The sequence below is a fragment of the Electrona antarctica genome (assembly GCF_951216825.1).
Source record: "Electrona antarctica genome assembly, chromosome: 2".
Taxonomy (NCBI): Eukaryota; Metazoa; Chordata; class Actinopteri; order Myctophiformes; family Myctophidae; genus Electrona; species Electrona antarctica.
In genome coordinates, this window is record NC_136807.1 from 5173308 (window position 1) to 5186132 (window position 12825).

At 43.8% G+C, this 12825-nt stretch overlaps 1 protein-coding gene across 1 annotated transcript in view; it reads right to left on the minus strand.

Annotated features, from left to right (window-relative positions):
* The window catches only part of rnf207b (ring finger protein 207b), a 28093-nt gene that overhangs the window by 8811 nt on the left and 6457 nt on the right, over positions 1–12825 (minus strand). Inside the window, exons 3-7 of the mRNA XM_079521784.1 lie at positions 4083–4215; positions 2926–3070; positions 2017–2098; positions 1817–1892; positions 88–213 (exon numbers count right to left, since the gene is read on the minus strand). Coding sequence (XP_079377910.1) covers positions 88–213; positions 1817–1892; positions 2017–2098; positions 2926–3070; positions 4083–4215 — 562 coding nt within the window. The remainder of the gene's footprint in view (positions 1–87; positions 214–1816; positions 1893–2016; positions 2099–2925; positions 3071–4082; positions 4216–12825) is intronic.

Here is a 12825-nt window from a genome sequence, read left to right on the forward strand (position 1 = left end):
CCGAGTGGCGCGCTACAAGCTTGTAGATCTGCTATTTTTCAATAGCTAAAGCATAACATAAAATGGGTTAATAGTATTTGGGCTCACCTGGAGATTGTTGAACAACGTGCCGATGGCACTCTCCTCATCCTCAACGTTGGTTCTCACCTCACAGATCATGGCCTTGAGCAGGACGATGGCTTCCCGGGCTGATGTCTGGAGCTCCTTGACTGCCTGGTCAGATTATGTGTGATAGGCATGTGCTATTATAAAAGTATTAAAGGACAACTTTAGTTTTTTTCAACCAAGGTTCATGTTTTAGGTTGTTATTAGAGAAAGTAAAAGACGAGTGTTATTTTTTATTTTATTTGCTGCTTTCTTTCGTTTTAGCTATTGTTGACAGGGGGCGGGGGCATTCGAACATGGGGCTAAATATGTATTTTTTTTTACAAAATTTGATAGCGATTTATTTTTTTATTATTTACCATAGTCCTACTAGACCCCAGGAAATTACATCTGGCCACAAAAGATCACAGGATCTACTGAATGTGAAGGGGGGTACTATAGGGGGCTGCCATACTGTGTTGTATGGCTCAACAGGTCAGTTTGTCACCCCCTTCACATTCAGTAGAGTGATCTTTTGTGGCCAGATGTAATTTCCTGGGGTTTAGTAGGACTATAGCAAATATAATCGCTATAAAACTACATATACAAAAAAATACATATTTAGCCCCATGTTCGAATGCCCCCGCCCCCCTGTCAAATATAGCTAAAATCGCTAAAACGAAAGAAAGCAGCAAATGAAAACAAATTAACACTCATCTTTTACTTTCTCTAATAACAACCTAAAACATGAACCTTGAAAAAAACTAAAGTTGTCCTTTAAGTATGGTAATAAGTTAACTGCTGGTATAAACAAATACAGAACAGTAAAATCTCCTGTGTTACGTTTGTAACTGTGGGAGTGTATAGAATAAATGTCTATTGGATGGTTACATGTATTCATTAAAGGACCACTTCATCACTTTTCAACCTATCTTCATATAATAGGTCCTCACTAATAATCATGAAAAAATGGCGCAATGTTTTTCTACTCGGTCTGTGTCTCATAGGAGGGCTGTGGGCAGTTCAGAAACCGTCTTCCAGTGACATCATCGATGGGGAATACAAGCTAATAGAAGCAGGCTTTCTAGTCCTGACAAGTTGCAATGCGAAAATGGAAGCCATCTTTCTCACGATAATGAAAATCTAAACATTTTTGTAAAAAAATCTGCCTAATGAGGATGTCACTGGAAGACGGTTTCTAAACTGCCCACAGCCCTCCTATGAGATAATGAGACACAGACTGAGTAGAAAAAAAACGTGCCATTTTATCATGATTATTAGTGAGGACCTATTATATGAAGATAGGTTGAAAAGTGGTGAAGTGGTCCTTTAAATAACACTCAGAAGTTTGCAGTGTAGGGTCATTGCATAGAAAATCGCAATGGGATTTGAAGGAAGCGTTTGCAGAACGCAAACCCATGTTTGCAGAAGGTCAAAACAGCAAAAGGGTGTTCTGTGAAGCAGACACTTGCCATGATATGAAGGGTTTGAATAATTATGACGCTGCAAAGTGGCATTTTGTGTTGAATTTGGAGTAACAACTCATAATATAAGTTGTGTTGAGCTATTTACGTAGATCTTGTATGATTCATACAGTTGACACAGAATTGCAGTGGGGTTGAATAATTTAGAGCGCAACCGTACATACATACATACACTAATAATCAGCTGTATAAATAAATCATGAATAAATCCTGTACTATAATAGCCAAGAAAATCGCCTAAGCCTTACAATGACGGCTTGGTCCAGTTTCTCACAACCTTGCATATAGGCTGTTTCGATATCAATGCAGTGCGCCCGGTCCTCCCTGAGAGAAACAGACACTTATTAAATAGCCTAATCATGAATCTTATTTGATTCAAAATGTAACATATGGAACTATACCGCACCTTATTTCAGTAGGATTTGCATGACACTGCACACAAACTCACACTTGCATGTCTCTGAAACAGTTGATGCACAGCATTGACTTCTTCTCTGTGGAGAACATGATGTACAGCTCCTGGTGGAGGGCTGAGGAATCAGAGAGAAAACACAACCTTATACTCAGACTCTGATTATTGTACATATACATTTGATTTATGCACACACCCACAAACACATTGTGCATAATTGAGGGACACATATCAGCCCCCTCTGGAAGACAAATTTGTTACACATTAGTTTAAATTAAAAGTTCTGTTCCAAATAATGTGTTATTACTTTGCTAGTCAGAAATGACTGTAATATAATAATTATGTAGACTCTCAAGCCAGACTATCTCTTCAACAATCTTTGAATGCTACCGAGTCCATAATTACGGCAGTTCATGCAGCCTGAACTGAGCCAAGCTGGAGTTGGAAATACATTGTTTTCAACGAGGGCGGCGCAAACAAGAGCTATTTTAAGGATGTGTGCAACATGAAAACTGTTTTAAAGTATTGTACAGTAACAACTAAAGTCTCTTTAATGTTTATGTTGTACTATTACTACAAAATAATGTCTGTCTGTCTGTCTGTCTGTCTGTCTGTCTGTCTGTCTGTCTGTCTGTCTGTCTGTCTGTCTGTCTGTCTGTCTGTGGTGAGAAGAATCTAAGTAGTAATAGAACTTGCTAGAGTTATTTACACTACTGCACAGGCAAAACGGAAATGCTCGGGAGGCAGATATCTGCTTTATTTTCTACTCATTTTCAGAGCTTCTGACATAGGCCTACAGATTGTCTTGATATACTATAATGTGTTGCCTCCCATACTGTACAGTAAAAATCCTCATTGTCAATTAATCTCTTGAGTTAAATTTGCAGGATTTGACACTGGATTTTACAGTGTACAATGGTTGTGCACTTGGGGATGTGAACCTACCACACTTCTTGTGGGTCTCCTTGGTCCGCTTGGCCAGTGAGACGATCTCGTGATGAGAGAACATCTTGGCACGGTGAGTGATCTCCCTGCAGGCGCCACACAGCGGCTGACTACAAGTGTTGCAATAATACATTGTATCCACATCCTACGCACGCACGCACACGCACGCACACGCACACACACACACACACACACGCACGCACGCACGCACGCACGCACGCACGCACGCACGCACGCACGCACGCACGCACGCACACACGCACACGCACACGCACACACACACACACACACAAACAACACACACACGCACGCACACGTGTCAACTTTGAGGGACTTGTGAAAATACTTCAGTAGCCAACTAGTCGTGAGGTCGGAGTACTCACATTATACTTGACCTTATAATTGGGATGTCATTATAAGCAGAAGTAACAAACAAAAATAATATATAACAATAATAATGATAATCGATAGCTAAAATAGCTGTAAGCTTGTAGGTCGACTATGTTCACTATTTGTGACCAGATTTGACTGAGAGACTGCCATCGCGCACATTCCAGCTTTTCACCAGAGGAGAAAAAGATTTTTTATTTTTATTTTTTTTCAAAAATGAGTTAATAGCACAGGCAGACTCTTCACATACTAGAGCATGTCTGAAATAAGTGTCAGAGTTGATATCGACATGTAAATATGAAATAAATGCTTAAACATGTAGCTAGGTGTAATGTTAGAGACCACAGAAGTGAACCTTTCAAGCCTGTTTTCTCAACTCGCTGTTTTCTGCAAGACATTATTCTATAAGCCATATCTCCAAAACTGGTGGGTCAAACTGAACAACCAATATGTCAATTTGAAGCTATGATTCCCTGCTTTCATATGATATGAAAAAACGAAAATTCTAAAAAAAATCCAATGGCAGTCCCTCAGTCAAATTTAGTCACATTTGTGCGCGACACCATCATAAGGTGAAGTACACAATAGGACTCAAGTGGCTAATAAAGTCGTGCAGCCATTTTGGAAAATGAACAGTCCAGAACTACTGCATTTTATAATGGATTGTAGGTGATGATTATTTGTCACACTCGCACCTGCTTGTTGCACGGCAGATCACACTGAACACATACACCTGCTTGTTGCACGGCAGATCACACTGAACACACCTGCTTGTTGCACGGCAGGTCACAGTTGGAACACTGAACGGCCTCCTCGCTGTCTGTGCTGTTGTCCACCAGGAACTTGAGAAGGCGGTCTTCAGGGGGTAACGCACTGAAGCCTTTTACTGTGGATGGTTGTCTGTTAGAAGAACAAATATGGACACATGAGCGCACGCACACACGCACGCACAATAACAATACAATTCTATCCTCTGTATTTGTCCTGATTGCTTTTTGATCCTGATTGATGTAGTTTGCCCATCTACCTACAGTGACAAACAGAGACTAATGTCCAAGTGCAATAAATAACGTAGCATTTCTTCAATATCATCACACTTTCCTTAAAGGACCACTTCACCACTTTTCAACATCTCTTCATAAAATTGGTCCTCACTAATGTTCATGATAAAACACCACCATTTCTTTCTGCTAGGTCTGTGTCTCATAGGAGGGCTGTGGGCAGTTCAGACATCCGTCTACCAGTGACATCATCGTTAGGCAGATTTTATTTTAAAACAAGATTTGTTTTAAAATATATTTAGATTTTTATTATCGTGAGAACGATGGCTTCCATTTTTGCATTGCAACTTTTCAGGAAAAGAAAGCCTGTAGTTTCTATTGGCTTGAAATCCCCATCGATGATGTCACTGGTGGACGGGTTTCTGAACTGCCCACAGCCCTCCTATGAGACACAGATTGAGTAGGAAACAATTGCGGTATTTTATCATGATCATTAGTGAGGACCAATTATAGGAAGACAAGTTGAAAAGTGGTCCTTTAATAGACTAATAAATCCATGCACTCAAAAATAGAAATGTGAAAACACAAAACAGTCATTCATGAACATGCTCAGTGGGTGGGAGGGAGGGCTGAGAGGAGAGACAGTTTGCTAAATGGAATCTCCTATACCTGCCCTGTGGAAGTGCCTTTGATTCCCTAACAAGCACCAAGCAATGTCAATCTATGGCTAGAACACTCAGGATTTTGCTATGGAGTGAAAATAAAAACTTTTTTCCCATCCTTTCCCATTCTTTTTTTTTATTTTTTTATATCCCACAAGTTTGCAACCCATTCTTTTCACCCATGAGTGTCAATTTTCTAATGTAATCCTGGGCGCTACACTTCCTCTGCCAACCTGGGAGGGCAGCGGACTGACCTCATGCTTCCTTCTATGCATGAGGAGTCCAAGCTGCTTCGTTTCAACGGCCGGACGTAGCGCGTACAAGGAACACGTTATTCCGACCAGTTCCTTTCCCCTCCATCAGGCGCCCCGGCTGGCCAGTAGTTTAGAGACCAGGATTACTGCATGTTTTTGTGAGGGTACCTACCCTAGGGGACACAGGGAGAACATGCAAACTCCACACAGAAAGGCCCTTTCGCCAACCCCGCCTCGGGTATGAGCACTGATGACGCGGAGGAGAGAACACGACCCCAGCGCCCACAGCGTCCCCAGCGGGAATCGAACCCTTCCCATTCTGATTACAATAGCTGCAACTTTCAGATCGGTCGATACTGAGTGCCTATCCGATTTGTAAAAAAGAAAAATAACCTAGGAAAATAATAATTCCACTAAGAGTTGTTAAAGTGTAGCCACAAGTTAGTAAAAATAAGAATAATGTGAATAGTTAACAGTAAAGGTCCCCACACACGAGCACGTTTTTTTGATTTTTAGCAGCGTTTCTCCATCGGTTTTCCGAAAAACGCGCCCAGTGTGCAACCACCTTAAGTGTATTAAACAGTAGTGCTGCTAGTGCAACATCAACTGAAGCATTCAAATAATAATCATTTTATGTAAATGATATATCATTATCACGTGATAAATTACAGGCATATACTGGCACACTCGTGGATACCATTACCAGCATTTTATGCTGTATCGGCAGCTTTTTGTCTCCACCAGGCCGAAGGCATGGGGAGAGAGTATGTTTTGCACTCCGTCCGTGTGTGTGTCCGTCCGTGTGTGTGTCCGTGTGTCCTTCCGTCCGTCCGTTACCAGCTAATCTCCGGCACCGTTAACCCGGTCGATGCCAAACTTTGCACACACACTCCCTGGATGCCAACGATGAACCTCTGCCCCGCATTTTCCAGAACGGCCTGTTATAGCGCCACCATGAGGCAGCTTTTCACATTGTTTACCTAAAACTGCACCGATCTGCGTGAAACGTTGCATGCACACTCCCTAGAGGCCAAGGACAAACCTTTGACCTGCATTTTCCACATCTGCCTTTTATAGCGCCACCAGGAGGCCGAATTTTGTAAAACACATTTTTGGATATTACTCCTCCAGATTCTGTCCAAAAATCTCAAAAATCGTTACACAGTATCTCTATGGTCATGTGCTCAAGTCGGATCTGTCCCATATTTCATATTCCATCCTAATTGGCTATAATTGGCTTTCACAGTTTGCAAGATTGCCCCGTTTTGAACAAAAGCCTCAAATCATGAACGCAGCATGCAATTTACGTCAAATCTTTCACACATTTTCTTACTAGGCTGAGGAATATATCCCACCCTTTTCACATTGGCCTGTTATAGCGCCACCAACAGGTTGATTTTTGCAAAACACATTTTTGGAACAAAATGCCTCAAATCATCCAATTGCCATCAAAGGCAAACATATTACTTATTTATATTACTCCTAAACATTTTGCCAAACATCTCACACAGTCCTATCCTCCTGGTGGAGACCTGTGCCCAGAAGGGCACTTTTTCTAGTTCTATACTGGTATCGGTATAGGAGTAACACTAATCAGTACAGTATCATGAATAAAAACGATAACACCAAAATGTCCTGCCATTGAGCGCCATTTTCATCTAAACAGAAACAGAAAATCTTTCTCCTGTGGGCCTCTCAAGGCTCTGGATTTTCGGTGGTGGGGTGACCAGTGACCACCGAACTACAACATGACGTCACGAGCCGCAGTGAAGAGCAAACCACCGCCACCGCTCCAGCCCTTCTCTCTGTTTTTACTCACCACCGATCAACGTTATTTCAGCTCCGGTGGTCAGCTCACCACTGGAGCGGTGGTCACCTCACCACCGGAGCGGTGGTCAGCTCACCACTGGAGCGGTGGTCACCTCACCACCGGAGCGGTGGTCACCTCACCACCGGAGCGGTGGTCAGCTCACCACTGGAGCGGTGGTCACCTCACCACCGGAGCGGTGGTCAGCTCACCACCGGAGCGGTGGTCACCTCACCACCGGAGCGGTGGTCACCTCACCACCGGAGCGGTGGTCAGCTCACCACTGGAGCGGTGGTCACCTCACCACCGGAGCGGTGGTCAGCTCACCACTGGAGCGGTGGTCAGCTCACCACCGGAGCGGTGGTCAGCTCACCACTGGAGCGGTGGTCACCTCACCACTGGAGCGGTGGTCACCTCACCACCGAAAATCCAGACAATGAACAGGCCTCCAGTCGGCTGTATTCTCTTCATCCACTGCCAAGTTGTTGTTCTCTGTATCTCTCCCCTCCCATTACCAAGTGTTTCCTAGGTCTCTATGGATAACCATATCCACAAATAGCTGCACGCACAATCCATGGATTGATGTCAGCTAAATATAACAGCACATAATCTAACACATGGAGACATATTAGAGGCCAAAATCTCCTTCAAGTCAAAGCTTATGGGGACATTAAAATATATTTGATTTGATTGAATACTTTATTCTTTTTTATTTTTTTAAGCACAGAAAGTACACTATGGCTTGTTTCCATTGGGGTCCTGTGTATTAAATTAATTGAAACACAGGACACACAGGGGCCAGTTCTGAATTGCAGCCACCTGTAAGTGCTCTATTAGTACGGTTTTGAAGGAGAGAACGACAACTGGTTATTGTGCTTATTGTTTTATTATAGACTTGGGATTGCTGATAACACAAACACTGAGTGTGAGGTTCATACAATACAGCCCTCACTCTTACATAAGATAATGTGATGTAAACTACTACAATACTTATACACTAAACACTAAACACTAAACAATACTTATACACTATACACTAAACACTATGCACTCTGAAATAGTCACATCAACGGCCATGTAACCCTATAGGGCCTCAAGTGCACCAATGCTCCAAGCCACACCAAGCTTGACACAGACAGTGTTCAGGGGTCTGGCATAAGAATAGCCACACCAGCAGTACAGTAGTGTTAGTGATTAACCCATTCTTGGCGGGAACCCCTTTTGGTGTTTTAAGCATTCTGTTATGCTTTAGCTATTGAAAAATAGCAGATCTACAAGCTCCACCGAGTGGAGCGCTACGAGCTTGTGGTCTGCTGTACGAGAGCAAGCTGGCCAATGCTTGCTCTCGTACAGTGAGGACGCTTCGCTCCGCTGCTCTCGCCTATGCTTGCATTCTTCAACTGATATCAATGTTTTATTTTTCTTTGAGAAACTACAAGTGGATCCTCATTACTTGTAAACCGATGGGACTGTATTTCTTCTATAGAACGAAGCTTTTGCCATACTGCAAAATACTCTTTTTTTACCTCCAGTGAATGGGTACGTGGCACATTAGCTATAGCTAACTAGCACTGGATACTTGGCAAATAGCCAGCACCGCGATGTTCCCTGTCATATCATATCAGGACTTTCAGAAACTGCTTCAAAAGATTGCAGTGCTCGAAGCGGAATTACACTATTTAAAAGTTAATTTGGAAGTAAAACAACAACATGGGAATCAGGAGAACCGCACGCAGGATAAGACATTCGCCTGGAGTTCTCTCGGCGCTAGGCCAAAGGACATGAAAGGACGAAAAACTGGGGGTGTCTCCCCCCCCGGTATATCCACTGTGATTACAAACAGAGAGAACGGCGTACAGGACTTGAAAGGACGACTAACTGGAAGAGCTCGGAGCCCCGATAAGACCAGCTGGCCTACGCTACCAGCCCGACTCAGAGCCTCGTCCACCCCCCTTCAAAATTGGAAAACTGTGAAAAGCAGATCAAAAATCATATCTCCCCATATGGAGAATGTGCAGGTGGCTAACAGATTCAGCCCACTGCTCCAGATGAACGACAGAGATATCGCCACACCGAGCAGGGTAAGATCCAACATCACAGAAAATGAAAGGCGAGCTAATGGAGACCAAATTAATGAATTCCTGATTGTTGGTGATCAGGCTGTGAAATATGTTAAAAGTAACAAAAAGAAAAAAGCAAAAGTTCTATGCTTTCCCAAAGACACAGTCTCTGATTTGAATGACAGAATCTCTGACGTTGTTGCTGCACACCCTATGGTGAAAACACTGATACTGCACATCGGTACACGTGATACAGAAAAACAACAGTCAGAAATCCTAAAAAATGATTTCAGAGCCCTATTCCACACCCTCAGCTCCCTAGATTTAGACGTGTGGATCAGCGGGCCACTACCTCCAATGACCGGATGTGAACGCTTCAGCAGACTGTATGCACTCAGCAAATGGCTCTCAACGGCATGCACAGAAGAATCATTCAATTTCATTGACAACTTCAATTTCTTCTTTGATCGTAGGCACCTCTTTGTTGATGGAATTCACCTAAACAAGCTGGGGGTTAAACTATTCTCCAGCAACTTGTTCCACAACATGGAATCAAGAGATAGCGCCCTAGCCAAAACAGATAATATTGTGGCGGCGGGTGCCAAGCTTCTCCCCCTCGCCAAGGATGTTCTCAAAACAAGGAATACCACAGATAGTGAACCCACAGCTCCTCCTGGTGGAGAAGTCAAATCAAGTGAACACACAACTCCTCCTGATGTGCTCTGGACTGATGCAGAAGAGTGGTCCTCCTCTGATGGAGAAGAGGAAGTGCATCCCCCCTGGTATATCTGCATCTGCTGTGACTACATAGAGCGTGATGCATGGTCCCCTGGTGATGCATGGCCCCCTGAAAAACTCACCCCCTATGAACTCACCCCCGTGTTCATAGGGGGTGACTATTGCAGAGAAAAACGCACAGAGCGTGAGGTCACAGCGCCCCCTGGTGGAGAAAAACGCACAGATCGTAAAGTCACAGCGCCCCCTGGTGGAGAAAAACGCACAGAGCGTAAAGTCACTGCGCCCCCTGGTGGAGAAAAACTCACAGGGCGTGAAGTCACAGCGCCCCCTGGTGGAGAAAAACGCACGGGGTGTGAAGTCACAGCGCCCCCTGGTGGAGAAAAACTCACAGGGCGTGAAGTCACAGCGCCCCCTGGTGGAGAAAAACTCACAGGGCGTGAAGTCACAGCGCCCCCTGGTGGAGAAAAACGCACAGAGCGTGGAGTCACAGCGCCCCCTGGTGGAGAAAAACTCACAGAGCGTGAAGTCACAGCGCCCCCTGGTGGAGGAAAACTCACAGGACGTGGAGTCACAGCGCCCCCTGGTGGAGATAAACTCACAGAGCGTGAAGTCACAGGGGCCACTGGTGGAGAGGATACTGAGGCCGCCGAGAGGTCCATCAATGACAGTCGAATGGAGGAATTTCAAACTCCTTCACCAATACATCACCTCAAATTCACTCCGGGCATGATGGACCTGATAAACGCTGGAGTAAGGCTGACCCCCCTTACCGTACGGCCAGCCCAACAGCCCAAATTGCGAGAGATACCATGGCCAGAGTTAATCCCACGCTATATGCCACGCCCATATAGCCTAGAAAATACATTTGATAACTGATATGAACAGGGTCCATTATGCGTAGCAACAAACATGTATGGACCCCTTGCTTCTAGAAAGCCTGGTGTTTCAATCACCGTACAGGTTGAGGTTCACAACATTTCCACTGTTATTTCAAATAGATTGTCCAAGACAAGGAGTAGCCTGAAGAGAGAATGCTGCTTGGTTAATGTACCTCACAGGCATCACAGCCCCCAAAAATCTGATAACAAGCTAAACCTTGCCTTGTTTAACATCAGGTCATTAACAAATAAGTCCTCTTCTGTAAATGACATAATATGTAAAGAGAAGCTAGATATTATCTTTCTAACAGAGACATGGCTTGGCTCGGATGGAGCTGTTCTCCTAGCGCCAGCCTGTCCCGCAAACTACAGTTTCATCCACTCTGTTCGCGAGGCTAAGAAAGGAGGTGGACTGGCAATCATTTTTTCAGACACTTTAAAATTCAAGGCTCTGACGCTCGGCAGCTTTTCATCCTTTGAATACCAGGCCACAATACTGCAGGGTCAGTCCTCTATCCCAATGATCAGCATTTATCGTCCTCCAAAGTGCAGCAAAGCTGTATTTCTAACAGAAATATCAGAACTTTTATCTATCTGTTCCACTAACTATGACAGAACTCTTATCTCGGGCGATCTTAATCTACACCTGGACGATGCTTCAAATGCGGTGGCTCTGGGTTTCTTAGAGTTATTGCACTCCTTTGAGTTCATCCAACATGTTGTTGGGCCTACACATAAACAGGGGCACACTCTGGACCTGGTGATTTCTAGAGGTCTGAACATCACTGTTGAAAGGACTATTGAAATGCCTGAGCTATCAGACCACTATTTGCTGTGTTTTAATATGACTGTCTCTGATCTAGAGAAAAACATCACTGAATATACTATAAAAAAGCGTTTTTTTAGCTCATCTGCAGCCAACGAGTTCTCTCGTCATCTGGGCCCCCCCCTATCCGATACTCCCCCAGTGAATGATATGGTCCAAATGTTTAATCTTAAACTAGAGTCAGCTCTTGACATAGTGGCTCCTATGAAAACTAAAAAGAAACAGAACACCAGAGTAACACCCTGGATAAATGAGCATACACGTTCACTGAAGCAAGATTGTCGTAGAGCTGAGCGAGCTTGGAGAAAAAACAAACTCACCATCCACCTAGAGATTCTTAAAAAGTCAACAGTCACATATAACAAAGCCCTGCGTCTGGCAAGGCAGGCTTATTTCTCTGGCATTATTAATGAGAACAAGAAAAATGCCAGAGTCTTATTCTCTACCATTGAACGACTTTTAAACCCCCCCCAGTCCTACAAGCAGTCGTTCCCGGCCTCTAAAGCTAAGTGTAATGAGTTTGCATGCTTTTTTGATAACAAAATTTGTAACATTAGAGCTGATATTATGAATGGTGCTGCTGCTAGCTCAAGCCCTCTAACAGCAGCTAATGGTGCCAGGGTTGATCTCTCCAGGGGGAGCCTATTGTCTTTCTGTACAATTGATGAAGACGAACTCCGAAAAACCATATCTCAGATGACATCATCCTCCTGTTCATTGGACACAATTCCCACCACCTTTCTCAAAGAGGTTTTAGACAGTGTGATTGGAGATATCCTAAAAATTGTAAACAGCTCTCTACAATCAGGCGTCTTTCCAGACTCACTGAAGACGGCTGTAGTTAGGCCCTTACTCAAGAAACACAATCTTGATCCCTCTGTGATGGGTAACTACCGACCCATTTCTAATCTGCCCTTTCTGGGCAAGGTTTTAGAAAAATGCATCTTTCATCAACTGGATGTGTTTCTACAGAACAACAATGTGCATAACAAATTCCAATCTGGCTTTAGGAAAGGCCACAGCACAGAAACAGCACTTGTAAAAGTAATGAATGATCTTAGGGTGTCTGCTGACAAGAAACATGTTTCCGTTCTTTTACTTCTAGATCTAACGGCTGCATTTGACACGATTGACCATTCAATTTTAATACAGCGTCTGGAGCACTGGGTAGGCCTGTCTGGCACGGCCCTGTCCTGGTTTTCCTCCTACCTAACAAACAGAAGCTATTTTGTCAATCTAGCTGAGTTTGACTCAGACAAACACAACATCAGTTCTGGTATTCCA